The sequence below is a fragment of the Carlito syrichta genome, unplaced genomic scaffold (assembly GCF_000164805.1).
Source record: "Carlito syrichta isolate Samal-C Ts95f unplaced genomic scaffold, Tarsius_syrichta-2.0.1 Scaffold308850, whole genome shotgun sequence".
In the NCBI taxonomy this organism is placed as follows: domain Eukaryota; kingdom Metazoa; phylum Chordata; class Mammalia; order Primates; family Tarsiidae; genus Carlito; species Carlito syrichta.
Window position 1 is genome coordinate 647,410 of NW_007252946.1, and position 12,561 is coordinate 659,970.

At 35.8% G+C, this 12,561-nt stretch overlaps 1 protein-coding gene across 1 annotated transcript in view; it reads right to left on the reverse strand.

Annotated features, from left to right (window-relative positions):
- LOC103268582 (glycine receptor subunit alpha-2) overlaps nucleotides 1-9,871 on the reverse strand; it is a 158,763-nt gene extending 148,892 nt beyond the window's left edge. Inside the window, exons 1-3 of the mRNA XM_021716622.1 lie at nucleotides 9,696-9,871; nucleotides 9,081-9,201; nucleotides 6,765-6,898 (exon numbers count right to left, since the gene is read on the reverse strand). Coding sequence (XP_021572297.1) covers nucleotides 6,765-6,898; nucleotides 9,081-9,148 — 202 coding nt within the window. The 5' untranslated portion in view covers nucleotides 9,149-9,201; nucleotides 9,696-9,871. The remainder of the gene's footprint in view (nucleotides 1-6,764; nucleotides 6,899-9,080; nucleotides 9,202-9,695) is intronic.
- Nucleotides 9,872-12,561: the final 2,690 nt, after the last annotated feature.

Sequence of the window (12,561 nt, forward strand, 5' to 3'; positions counted from 1 at the left end):
GCCCAGTTGATTTTTTGATTTATTGTAGAGATGAGGTCTCGCTGCCCAGGCGGGTCTTGCAGCCGCGGGCTCAGGCAATCCACTCACCTCAGCCTCCCAAAGGCACGGGATTACAGGCTGAGCCACCGAGCCCGGCTCAGTTAAATTTAAGTTTCTCATTTCTAGGACCAGGTGAAATTTGTTCTATGTCTCTTATTTGCCTTTTTTAAAAAAATGAGTTCCAATAGTAAGCAGTGGTGGAATTTGAATGGATAAAAACAATTTCTTTCCACAAATGTTTCCTTCTTTGTTTCACATTTAGTAGTATGAAATAGCTCTTTTAGGTTGGAAATCTTCCCACTGACCTAATAAGAGGAAAATCAGCTGAGACATATGAAATCTACATTATGATTACTGTGGTAGAAATCTAAGATGCCAGAATTTTTCTGATTCTGTTCTTTTTATTTAGAAAATCAAATACCTATGAAGACCCAATCATCATGAAGTGTTGGCTGTAAAAGAGAAATGGAAGAATGGTAATAATAATTCAACTTATCTGCAATAATCTTAATAGTTGAAAACAAATCATTTACATTCATGATTTCATTTGATTTCCATACAAGCCACATGAGGTAGGTAAAAACAGAAGAAAACCTGAGGCGTGGATAGGTGAAGACTCCTTTTTTTCAAAAGTGACTGAGTCGGGACGTGAACCTGGATTTTCTGTATCCAAGTTCAGGGCTCTTTCTACCATACTACACTGTCACCATGCAATTAAAGATATAACAGCAAACACTGGAATATGCTTTGCCAGAAAACCTTGTAGGAGCCTAGTATATAACAATGTTTTATTGGTGTCCACACAGCACACAGAACCTAAAATGAATTATAACACAGGCGGTCAATTTAGAATGTTCAAAAATCTTTGTCGACATCATCTCTGAACAAAATTACTGTCTATAAAATTTCCTTTGTTACTCCCAGCCTCTCCTTTTAATAACCTTTTCCCCCAATTTTTATCTCCTATTGTTTTATTCTAAAATGCCCAGGGCTCTCAATGCTCCTCTGAATGCCAGACTAGAACCAAATATTCTCACTCAAATCATGGAATAATTAGGCTTATTGTCATTTCTATCATGTGGTTTTCATATGAAATACAATATTTAACCCGAGAACAGAAGCAACAGTGCTGTAATTTCAGTCATTATAGTAGAAAGCTAGGTTGGAGAAATATGTTGGGCAGGGAATTTCAAAAAGGCTTTTTGGGTGCTATTGAAATCAGGCCACATTCATGTTACTGCACTTACAGTAACCATGGACCATGCTACCCAAGAGAAAAGTTCCCTTGGACTTTTCCTTTCTACTTTACAATTAACTCCCCTTTTGAATTGGAAATATGTGTAATGATCAACATTCAAGAAGCACGCAGTAAAGCATAATTTTTCCTCCTACCCCCTTCTTCTGGCATCCAGTCCTCTTTCTCAGAAGCAACTGACATTTCCACCCTCTTGTGTGTCTTTCAGAGACATTCTATTGCATATACAAACATTATACACACACACACACACACACACACAGAGAATGCTATGTAAACATATTCCCCCATATTATATGTACTTTGCAAGGCAATTTCAGAATTATTTATCCTAAAATAAATCTATACTTCCTTTTGGCCACAAGATTCTATTTCCTTCTTTCTACTCTCCCTTTGTTGTCCTCTAGTTTTCTTTATGAACTGTCCCCTCTGATAGCTGTAGTCTCTGTATTCAGCCAAGTATAGCTTTTCCCTAATGGAAATGTAAACTATTTTGCAATTGGGCTTAGTTGTAGGCCAGTTAAAATGGCTACTGTTTTCATAATGAAAAGATAATGTCTCAAACAATCATCTTCTGTGTTTATATCCTTTTTAAAAAGTGTATAATTAGCCGGGCTCGGTGGCTCAGCCTGTAATCCCGCGCCTTTGGGAGGCTGAGGTGAGTGGATTGCCTGAGCCTGTGGGTTTGGGACCCGTCTGGGCAGCGAGACCTTATCTCTACAATAAATCAAAAGATCAGCTGGGCGTGGTAGCGCGCGCGTGTAATTCCAGCTACTTGGAAGGCTGAGATGGAAGGATCGCCGGAGCCCAGCAGGTCGAGGCTGCGGTGGCCGGGAGCAGCCACTGCACTCCTGTCTGGGCAATGGAGTGAGACTCCAACTCTGACTCATGATTGACATTTGTAGATACCAAAAACCCACTTTTCTGTATACTTCCTAACAATGACTCTCATATGTTTCAATGTGGGCTTAGTGTCAGTAGGGCTTCTAAAAAAAATATTTTAGCAGTTAAAAAGTAATTTACCTCAAGTCTGTTGAATAATTAAGGGAAACCTAGAATTAAGGGAGAATAGGAATTCTTCCGTGAAGAAGACAACAATCCAACTAATAATCCAGATAATTCCATAATCACTATCAAGGTGATTTATAATTAAGCCAATTACTTTCTGCATTTCCCAATAAAACCACAATGTCAGCATGATGATACCTTTACTCTTTCAGGTACCTAAAAGCTTCTGCTACTTTCTACACTCAAGTACAATGCTTCTGATACTCGCAAGCATTCCGCTCCCCTTTCCCAGGATCGGTAGTAATGTCTGATGTCCATCAAGTTGATCAAAGAAATGGTCATGCTGGGGCTGCATTATCACTTACTAGAGAAGTACTTTTTCCAAGTGTCCCTGCTGGACAAGAGTGCTCAAGCACCTCCTACAGGTGTTGGTACTCACAGTATTTGAACTTGAGTTCCACTTGGTTACAGACAGGATCATTTCCAAAGGGCAAAATCTGAAGACCTCTGGTTTCATGGAAGTGAGTCTATTTACTTCTGAAACATCTCATCATCTGCTAATTCATTGGAAATTTCAGGAAATATGGTTTCATGCAAATGTAGGTTTTACTGTTACACATCACACTTTCAAACTTAGGTCTCTAGATGTGGAAAAAATTAGTGTACGTGGTATGCACAAAGAAGTGAAGTGAATATTTTTTTCCTGCATGATCTATTCTAGATCCTGTCCCAAAAAGATTGTTGTGGTGAAATGTATTTATTCACATTGGGATGAAATTCGGGATATAACTTTGCTAATTTTATTTTCCCAAAGAAAATTTTATTAAAATAGATAAAGGCTTTGTTTCAAAGAGAAATAGAACTAATGCATTTTGCCCAGATTTGAGCATTTCATTAAGAACTTAATGTTTAAAGTGGCATTTTCAAGATATGGTAATACTGCCAGAGGAATATCTGATAGGACAATGGAAGTACACCATGATAAGTCAACAGAAAACAAGACAAATCACCCAAGTAAGAAAAGAAGCTCTTCTGTTGATACAGAATCAACATTTACTATGGTTTCAGAGCCAGGTCATTTTGAATGGACATAGCTCGTGTTTTTATCTGAACTGAGATTTTGAAAATGTATGTTTTGACAAGATCTGAACTGGGTCTCTATGGAATTTATAGATGGAATTCAATTGGCAACTCTGACTCATGACTTTGTTTATACACTTGTGCTTCAGCACATCAGAAAAGCTATTTTTCCCCTATAGTTTCTAAGAATATCTCTCAATTACAGAGTCTAAGTCTGAATCATTTCTGTTTCCCTTTTCCAGCTTACATCCATCTTCCTTCTTGTATATATGCCCATTATGACAACTTTCAGAACCCATCAGGGATATGGAATAGACATGCAACATTTTACTGACTTGAAAGTATACAGGAACAATTCTTTGTGTGTGTGTGTGTGTGTGTAAATAAATTTATTGTAAGGATTTGTTTTTTTTTACAATTCTTTCCAATGAGAAAAAATATGCATATGCATTTCTTTTTCCCTTGTTAATGCACAGCAACAAGGAAAACAGAGAGATATACTAATATACTTATGAAATTTACTGACGTTTAATAAGACTTGTAAAATAGTCATTCCCTTTACCTTAATGGCTCTCATTTGGCTCTTGAATTTATTCTAGTGGTCAAATGTTGCCCTTCTATTTTTAAAATAATTATTCAATTATTATAATTGTCAACATCATTAGCATCATTATTATCATCATGATGCTTATTGTTATCATAGCCAATTTGCTTTTTGGCATTTACAAAGAGCCTATCACTATTTAAGATGCAATCATATTTCCTAATCATCCATTTCTGCCTTTTAATATAAAATTTCTCATTGATACATTGCTAGTCAACTATGGTAAACACCATAGTGTTTTTCTTAGCCTCCTCAGTGTTACCAGTTCCTTATTATCTCTCTCTTTGATTTATTTCTCCTCACCTCAACTAAAATAATCTTTGATTGCCACTATGACTATTAGCTGGTCTGTCAACAGTTTTTACCTTCACGCATTTTACAACTAATTGGAAGCACTAATCTTCATAATTGATCTGCATTTTCTTCTTTGTCTTGGTCCTTATTTCCTCATCCTAGGGAAAAAGATGATTTCTTTTCTCTCTACCAATACTTTATGTGTATGAATAAAATAAAGCACTTCTCTGCCCTCTCAGATGTGACGTGGAGGGGGGATTGATAAAACATACATATATAAAAGGATCGTATTAGACATGTGCAATTCCATAGGATCACAAGGAGAGAGGAATTACTTTAGTCTAAACTAATGGAGAATGTTTTACATACAGGAAAAGCCAAGCTTCCCAGAATGAAGAGAACTTTGGGGGATACCAAGTAATTGATCTGATGCAAATGATCTATGTAAATAAAGTTTAAGAAGAAACAGCAGTATCCACTGAAGTGGAGCGTTAAGGGAAGAGGGAGATAAAATTCAATGAAGTACATTAAAGTTAGAATCTTAATGATTTCCACCCCATTAAAAAAAATTAATTCATTGAAAATATTCTATACTTAGACTTTTAAGTAGTAGATAGATCGCGAAAACATGGCCATGCTTGGCTAAACCTGCCATTCTCCTCATTTATTTATCTTTTGAAACCATGATAAATGTCATTTCCAAAGGGTGACATCCCTAGAAGAACCACAAAAACTGTGTGTGGAAATGATGTCTCATTCTGTGTCACTTAAAATAGCAATGGCAACATGGTTATTTGTTTTATTACCCCGTGCATTTCCCTGCCCTTTTGAAAAACTATTTCTAGAAAGAAATGAGTAATGACTATTATTAAACAATTTGCTCATTAACTTGAAACAATTTTTCATCTCTGGACCCTCTTTATAAAGCTTTTCATGAATAGCTTAATAGGAGATTATCTCTCCATCCGTTGAAGTTGTGTAGTAATTCATCTATACTTCCTAATAGTACTTCCCTACTTCTATCTAATATTATAAGTAATCATGTAACATCCTCTCTTTCTCTCCACTAAAATTTTTTATGGGAGCACCCAAGCCTGTTTTATCTCTCAGCTTTCCAGCACCCAGCAGTTAGCGTTTTGCAAATAGTCCAGACTCAAAAGTTGTTGAATGGCTAAATGAATATATATATGAATAAGTAATCCCATTGAAAGCTTGTCCTCAGTTTGTTACTCATAAGATTATATTTCAAATATCGACTTCCCAAACAACGACCACACAATCAATAGAAAATGGGATGACCATAAACATTTTTGCAGAAGAATCGAGCTCTCAACTTAGTTCAGTTGTTTCTTTTGGAAATATTCTAAAAATCAAAAACACTTCTTTGCTAAAATTCTGACATATCTTTGTATAAAATATGCCCATAGCTGAGTATATTCAGAGGTGTAGCATTTAATGAAGAAATTAATTTAGAATTTAGTTTTCATGCTTATATTTGCCCATAATAAAAATCAATTAAAACCAAAAAAAGATGCAATTATATTGCTAATAAGCAAAATTAAAGTAATGCATGGATCACTACATAATATCTAGAACATGATAGATTTCTTCTTTTATAAAATATTACAAGCACTTCACAATTCATTATGTTAAATTTCATCACAAGATAAGAGACAATTGTCATTTACAATATGTATTTAAAAACTAAAGCATAAAAATAATTCAATTGTTAATAACTGGTTCTTTCTTATTGCAGTTTTTTCTGATTCAGAATAAAAATGAACCAAATAGATTTTTAAAAAGCATTTCTGCAGACTATTAACTATATTTTTGTAATGTTAAATAAACAAAACTACAAAACTCTTCAGCTTGCTTCTAATTAAACAAAGACAGTATCCACCATCTTTGACATGTGCACTTCACAGTTCTATGATCTTGTTTGTTAATTTCAAATAAATAATGTCAAATATACAATGAAAATGCTTAAACAAGAAGGAACCAAATTTCTGATGTATTAAATTAGAGCATCTTCTGACAAAGTTTAAAAATGAAAGAGACCTAAAAGTGTGTAAAATAACATGTTCTATATTGAAACTTAAATTCCACTTTGATGTAGATATTATAATCAAAACAAAATCTTTTGGTGTAACAACTGAATTTTACATGTACCCTGGTAAATGTTCATGCAAGTCAAGTCCATCATGGGCTCTTATATTCACTTTCAGTCACACTCCCACTTAAGAAAAAATAGGGACTGTGGCAATAATCTCTGACGTAAGAAAAGTTTTCAAATGTGGCAAGCGACTAGTAAAATTTAAAATATTTAAATCAGTGACTAATTCAAAATAATACTAAAATGAAATGAATATTCTACTTTTCATTTCCATTTTATAATAAAGAGTCATGAAAATGTTTTTTAGAGTAAACTATTCAAACATCTGGAAGATTTCTCAAAGGCTTAACATAAGTTTAAGTAGAACCTACCTTTAAAATTTGGCCTGATTCTTGCATCGTATCCTGATGTCCTTCCCATTAATTTGTCCAAGAAATCTGAAGGCGATAGGGTCTGTGAAGGTTGTTTTCCTGACCTGGAGTCATGGTCCTTGCAGAAAGTCGTCCTAAACACATCATCAACTCGTTTAGCAACAATTTCATTTTCATGCCTTGAGAAGTAATGCTCACAGAATGTTTATCATCACATTTTGGTAAAGATATTTGATATATTAGTAAGAAGAAAAATAGAAAAACACAAAGTTTTTGGTCAACTTCTGAACTTGAACTTGGTCTAAAGTTAACTTTAAATGATGAGATGTATAAATTCTTAGTCAAATCTCCTACGTTTTCAAATTTCAACTATAAAATGTCTGAGATAAGACAATGCACATAGTTAGGTTGTATGTAGAGTTTATGGATATATAATTAAAGCTATTTCTTTCTAAAAGAATCAAAGAAGTAGACGATAATTTTAAAAATGAATACGATTGTTTAAAAATCATTTCCCCATGACTTAAAAAAAATAGTTCCAGCATTTTAGCTCTAAATGTAAGTCCTTTTTAAAATAACAAGTATAGAATAAGATGGGCCGATCAAAGTAAACAGTTGCCACTGATTATTCCATTGCTTATTTTCTCACCTGTTAGATCAGCAATCAACCATTAGCATTTTTCAACATGATTCCTAAAAGAGAATCTTCACTTGGAAATTTAACTTCATTTTTAAATAGGTCAACAGTGAACATGTCTGTTACTTTTATAATTTTATCAGTTATTTATGTATAAGAATTTAAATTGTTGACTCTCCAATAAAGTATTTATGAAAAAACACTTCTGAATCATTTTGTCTTTTGCATTATCAAAAAGATCAAAAGTTTATTGAAATATTTCTCCAATTTTTATCTTCCTGTTAAAAGTGATAAAGAACTTACAAAAAAGAGCATATTTGGTTTGTAGCAAAGTAAATTGTTTCAGAATACATAGTGGTTAACTGAATGCTGACTTCTTCCATAAAGTATATATTTTCCAATCCTCCTTTTCAATAGTTTAACAAATAGTCTCGTTAATTCTATCACTAAGAAAATACTACATTCTTTCCAGTTTTTCAAAGAAGAGGCATTAAAAATAAGTGCAAGGATGATATAAACACTTGGTAGGAATGAAAAATTGATACTATCATCCAGAAATACTTACATTCCCATATGGAGATTCATCTGATTAATCAAGTATTATTTGATTATGATGATATTGGTGGTGGTAAGGATGATGATGATGATGATGATGATGATGATGATGATGAAGATGATGGTGATGATAATTCTAATAAAACCCAGCCTACATTTTTTTCTTACTCATAGTAGGAGGTGTGAACCTGAAGGAAGCATAGTGGGTTTTCCCAGTATACATAGCATTATTGCTATGTTTTCCATTTATCTCGGTTCTGTGAAAAAACACCATGAAATCTGGTAAAAATTCAATGAAGAGTCCTACACTTTGTTGTAAGAGCCTCTCCTATCTCTATCCTGTCTTAGACCCTCTGTCATTTGATGGCTAGTTCACTTACTGGTAATAATTTGATATTTTGAGGTATCAATTGATTTGACAATTAGCAAATTATGTAGAGAATGCAAGTACAAAAGAATTTTTCACTTACTTTAATTATGCAAACTCTATTTCTCATACACACATAAATGCAAAGATGTCACATTAATTAAATATTGGTAGGTAGTCAATTTTTAAGTAGGCTCCACAGTAAAACATAGCAGTAAAAAGGGATTTTTGATGTTTCAAGGAAATTCCTGAATTGTAGCCCTCATACTCTGCTTCTAGTTTCTGAAAAATAATAGCAGTCCCAAGTTGGCTGAGAACTATCTCTCTTTTATATCTTATATAAAATGAGCATGCCCCTGCCAAATTAATCCAATCACTTCCATCATATAAAAGGCATTACACCCAATAATACCTTTAAATGTCTTCCAGAATAATTTGAAAGCAAAAATATCACCCTTATATATGAAATGTAAGAGCGGGCAACTCATCACACTACCTTAATATCACATTGGCTGTGAAAATGCGTGTCGAAATGTATAGAGTGGAGCTGTACATCATAAAACTTGCTTTTGTGAAAATTCACCACCCTCCCACTATAATTAAGCTTTTTAAATGAACAAAAGAAATCTAACTCTCTTCTATAAAATTAAAATAATATGATTCAGGACACAGAAAAATAGATAACAATTACACGACACGATTTCTTTTAAACAGTTTTCATGTGGAAAATATCAGCATGCAAAGTCGTTTCACCTACCTGAAGTGGTTTGTCTCTAAGAAAAATGCAAACAAGGCTGTCAAAATGTTCACTAGCTGCCGGTTCATTCCTGTATCTGTGATGCTTGTGGAAAATATCCCGAAATGATTCCAGAAAGACTCTAGGACAAAGTATCTATTTATTGTCCAGATTCAAAATCTGGCAGGAATCTAGTTTCCTTGAAAATCAAAAACAGATTTGGGTTTGTACAGTGTGCTGAGAAAAAACAAAAAGTGCCAGTCCTGGGCATCATGGTCAGGTCAAATCGAGGCTCAAGACCATCAGTTAACCCAGGAAAGACAAAGCCTCGGAACTGATGAATCCCCCAGCTGCTTTTCCTGAATAATAAAAATACTGCTACCTTAATCGCATCACCATGCAAAGGGGGCTGGTGACAATGCCATGCTGGAAGTCGGGTTGCTGTGGCTTTTGTTTTATATCCTTCCTGTTTAACAAAGCTCCTTTCCTTAGAAAATGTTATCTTTTTAAGAGAAGTTGTAAATGAGAAAGAAGAAAGGACTCTACGTGCTGGAGTGGGTGGGGGAAAGAGGGAAAAATTGCTGAGATCCTGTGCTGGAATGAGGGCTATAGAAAGAGACGGAGACGTGATCTTACCCAGCCTATAAATTTCAGCACTCGGACAGCTCCTAGCTCTGAAGTGCGCATGTTTCCTTTTTCAGTCGCTTGGGGCGGGGGTCGGGGAGAGGCATTCAAGAGGGGACATGCCTGCTGCTCAAAGGCAAAGAGTGACTGGCCGTTCAGCGAGGGGGTCCTGAAGGGGATACGATGACAACAAGGGGAGAGCAGAGGTCAGAGGAGAGGAGAGGGGGAGGGAGATGGGATCTGAGCTCCTAGAAATGCTAGCCTGTCGGTGGGTGGGCGGGACGGGAGTTTGAAGCAGAAAAGAGAAGGGAATAAGGTTTAGTAGTGGGAAAAGGAAATCGGGGGAAACAAGAGAACAGGATTCAGAGTTTTGAAATTATAATAGGGGTGTGGATAGTCCACTCCCTGTCAGGGGAAGCCAGACGCAACAGAAGAGTCCTGTGCTGAAGAGAAGGGGACATTTTCTTGGCATGGATAAGCCCGTGTGAAGAAAAATGTTCATAATGATCAATAATTAAGTTTAGAAGCCCTTTATGCTTTCTTCTTCTCTTGAGAGTTTTTGTTTTCTTTAGCCGCCTGTTCCCAAAAGATCTCTTTACTTCTCTACTAGGGAAAGCTTCTTCCACTGAGCTTTCTAAAGTGGCCCAAAATCCTTGGGCATCAAGTCACAGATTTGTAAGAGAAAAAAAAAAGATAATGGACCGGCAGGGGGCAGTAGCAATCTTTTCCTGCCCTGGTTAAAGGTTAGAACAGGGCTCCATGTTAGAAGTGGAGTAAGGAAAAGTGAGACTGGGAGTTTAGTTCATCGGCCCATTCCAGATATTAATCACCAGGAAGGGTCATGTAATAAAGTGTGTGTTCTTCTTCTAAACTGCCAAAAGAGATTGAAAATAGTGAGAGTTTATAAATCCAGTACAAAAACATAACAGGTAACCCTGCTATCTCAGATTAAGTTTACAAATATTTTTCTTAATTAAAAAGAGGAAGAGTAGAATAGTTCAGTGCAGGCAGTTAGCAGCTTCTGATGAGGGAGGATGAAAAATGCACGTCCTACCATAAGCTGGGTGATTAACCTACTTTTTGTTTGTGAAATAGCTCTTGTTAGTTACCTTGGCACCCCACTGCAATTCTTAATTTTAAAACAATATAATATGTTTAGTTTTTAGTTCCCAAATGACTGAAATATCATAGCAGAGTAACAAAAAAATTTTGTTTTTTAAGTAGATTCTGCCGAGTGTGGTGGCTCACGCCTGTAATCCCACCACTTTGGGAGGCGGAGGCGAGAGAATTGCCTGAGTCCAGAGGTTTGAGACCAGCCTGGGCAACTTGGTGAGACCTCATCTCTAGAATAAAAAATAAATAAATAAATAAAAAACAAATTAGCTGGGCGTGGTGGTGTGTGCCTGTGTTTCCAGCTACTTGGAAGGCTGAGGCATAAGGATTACCTGAGCCCAGCAGGTCGAGGCTGTGGTGGCCGTGAGTGTGCCACCACACTCCAACCTGGGTGACAGAGTGAGACTCCAACTCAAAAAGATAAAAGTAGATTTTAAGAAAAAAATGCAAGTTTTTTCTTAATCTTTTGATATTAATATTATTCACTTAAGGATTGTAAAGTTCTCGAGTGGTGCCTGAGATTCTGCATTTCTTTCTTTCTTTCCTTTTCTTAAAAATTTTTTTCTTTTCGTTTTTTTTAGACAGGGTCTAACTCTGTCGCCTAGATTGAAGTGCAGTGGCACTACTACGACTCATCACAGCCTCAAACTCCTGGGCTGAAGTGATCCTTTTGCCTCGGCCTCGTGAGTAGTTGGGATTACAGAAGGACACCACCTCACACAGCTAATTTTTCTATTTCTTGTAGAGATGAGGTCTCACTTTATTGCCCAAGCTGGTCTCAAACTCCTGGCCTCAAGTGATTCTCCAACCTCGGCCTCCCAACTTACTGGAATTACAGGTGTGGCCACTGTGTCAGCTTTCTGCATTTCTAACAAGTTCTTAGCTTAAGCCAATGCTGCTAGTTCACAGATCACACTTTTGGTAGCAAGAGTCTATATGCACATTCATCAGATTTATATCCCACTAAGACAGTGAGAATATCGAAACCCCTTTTAGATGAAATGCAGCAGTGCCAAAGCATTCTGCTTACATACAAAATCAATTATCTAGATGTGTTTTCTTAGCTTTCAAAGCTTATGAAAAGTGATTCAATTTAAAAGAAAAACACCATGGTGTTGTGTGAGACATCCCTGACCTGCAGCTTCAAGTATGTTCACTTCCCAATTCATCCACATGGAAACTCTAGGCCTGATTTTATCATTGTAGCTCTGACCCCCCAAAATAAAATCAATTCCTGGAAATATTTCTTCAATTGGCTGTATATGGAAAAATAGTACAAGATTTTTGCAATCAAGAGTCTTTTCAGAAGAAAATATAGATATAAAAGTGGAAGAAAATGACTTGTTTTAATTTGTTTAAGGTTGTCATGATGCTTAAAAATATAATTTTTGTAAATAATTTATTTTAAGAACAGAGTGGTGTTATCAATCTTGAGTACGGTGAGTAGGGAAATCTGTGACAAAGGGAGACTCTGGCTAGCAGCATGAAATCACTGTATCATATTATTTTAGAGTTGGAAAGGACTTTAAAGAAGATCTAGTTTATCCTCCTCATTTTACTTCTCATTGCTCTTGAACTTGGATTCCTACTCTATCTGAGTCCATAGAAACAACTTTCACTTGTCTGCCAATGAATTTCTTGTAACTAAGGCCAAAGGACATTTTTCTGTTCTCATCTTATTTGACATTTCCCTGGCACTTCATGTCATTGGCTTTTTCTTCCTTCTGGAAGCACTTTCCTCTCTTGACTCTGTGACCCAGTGCAC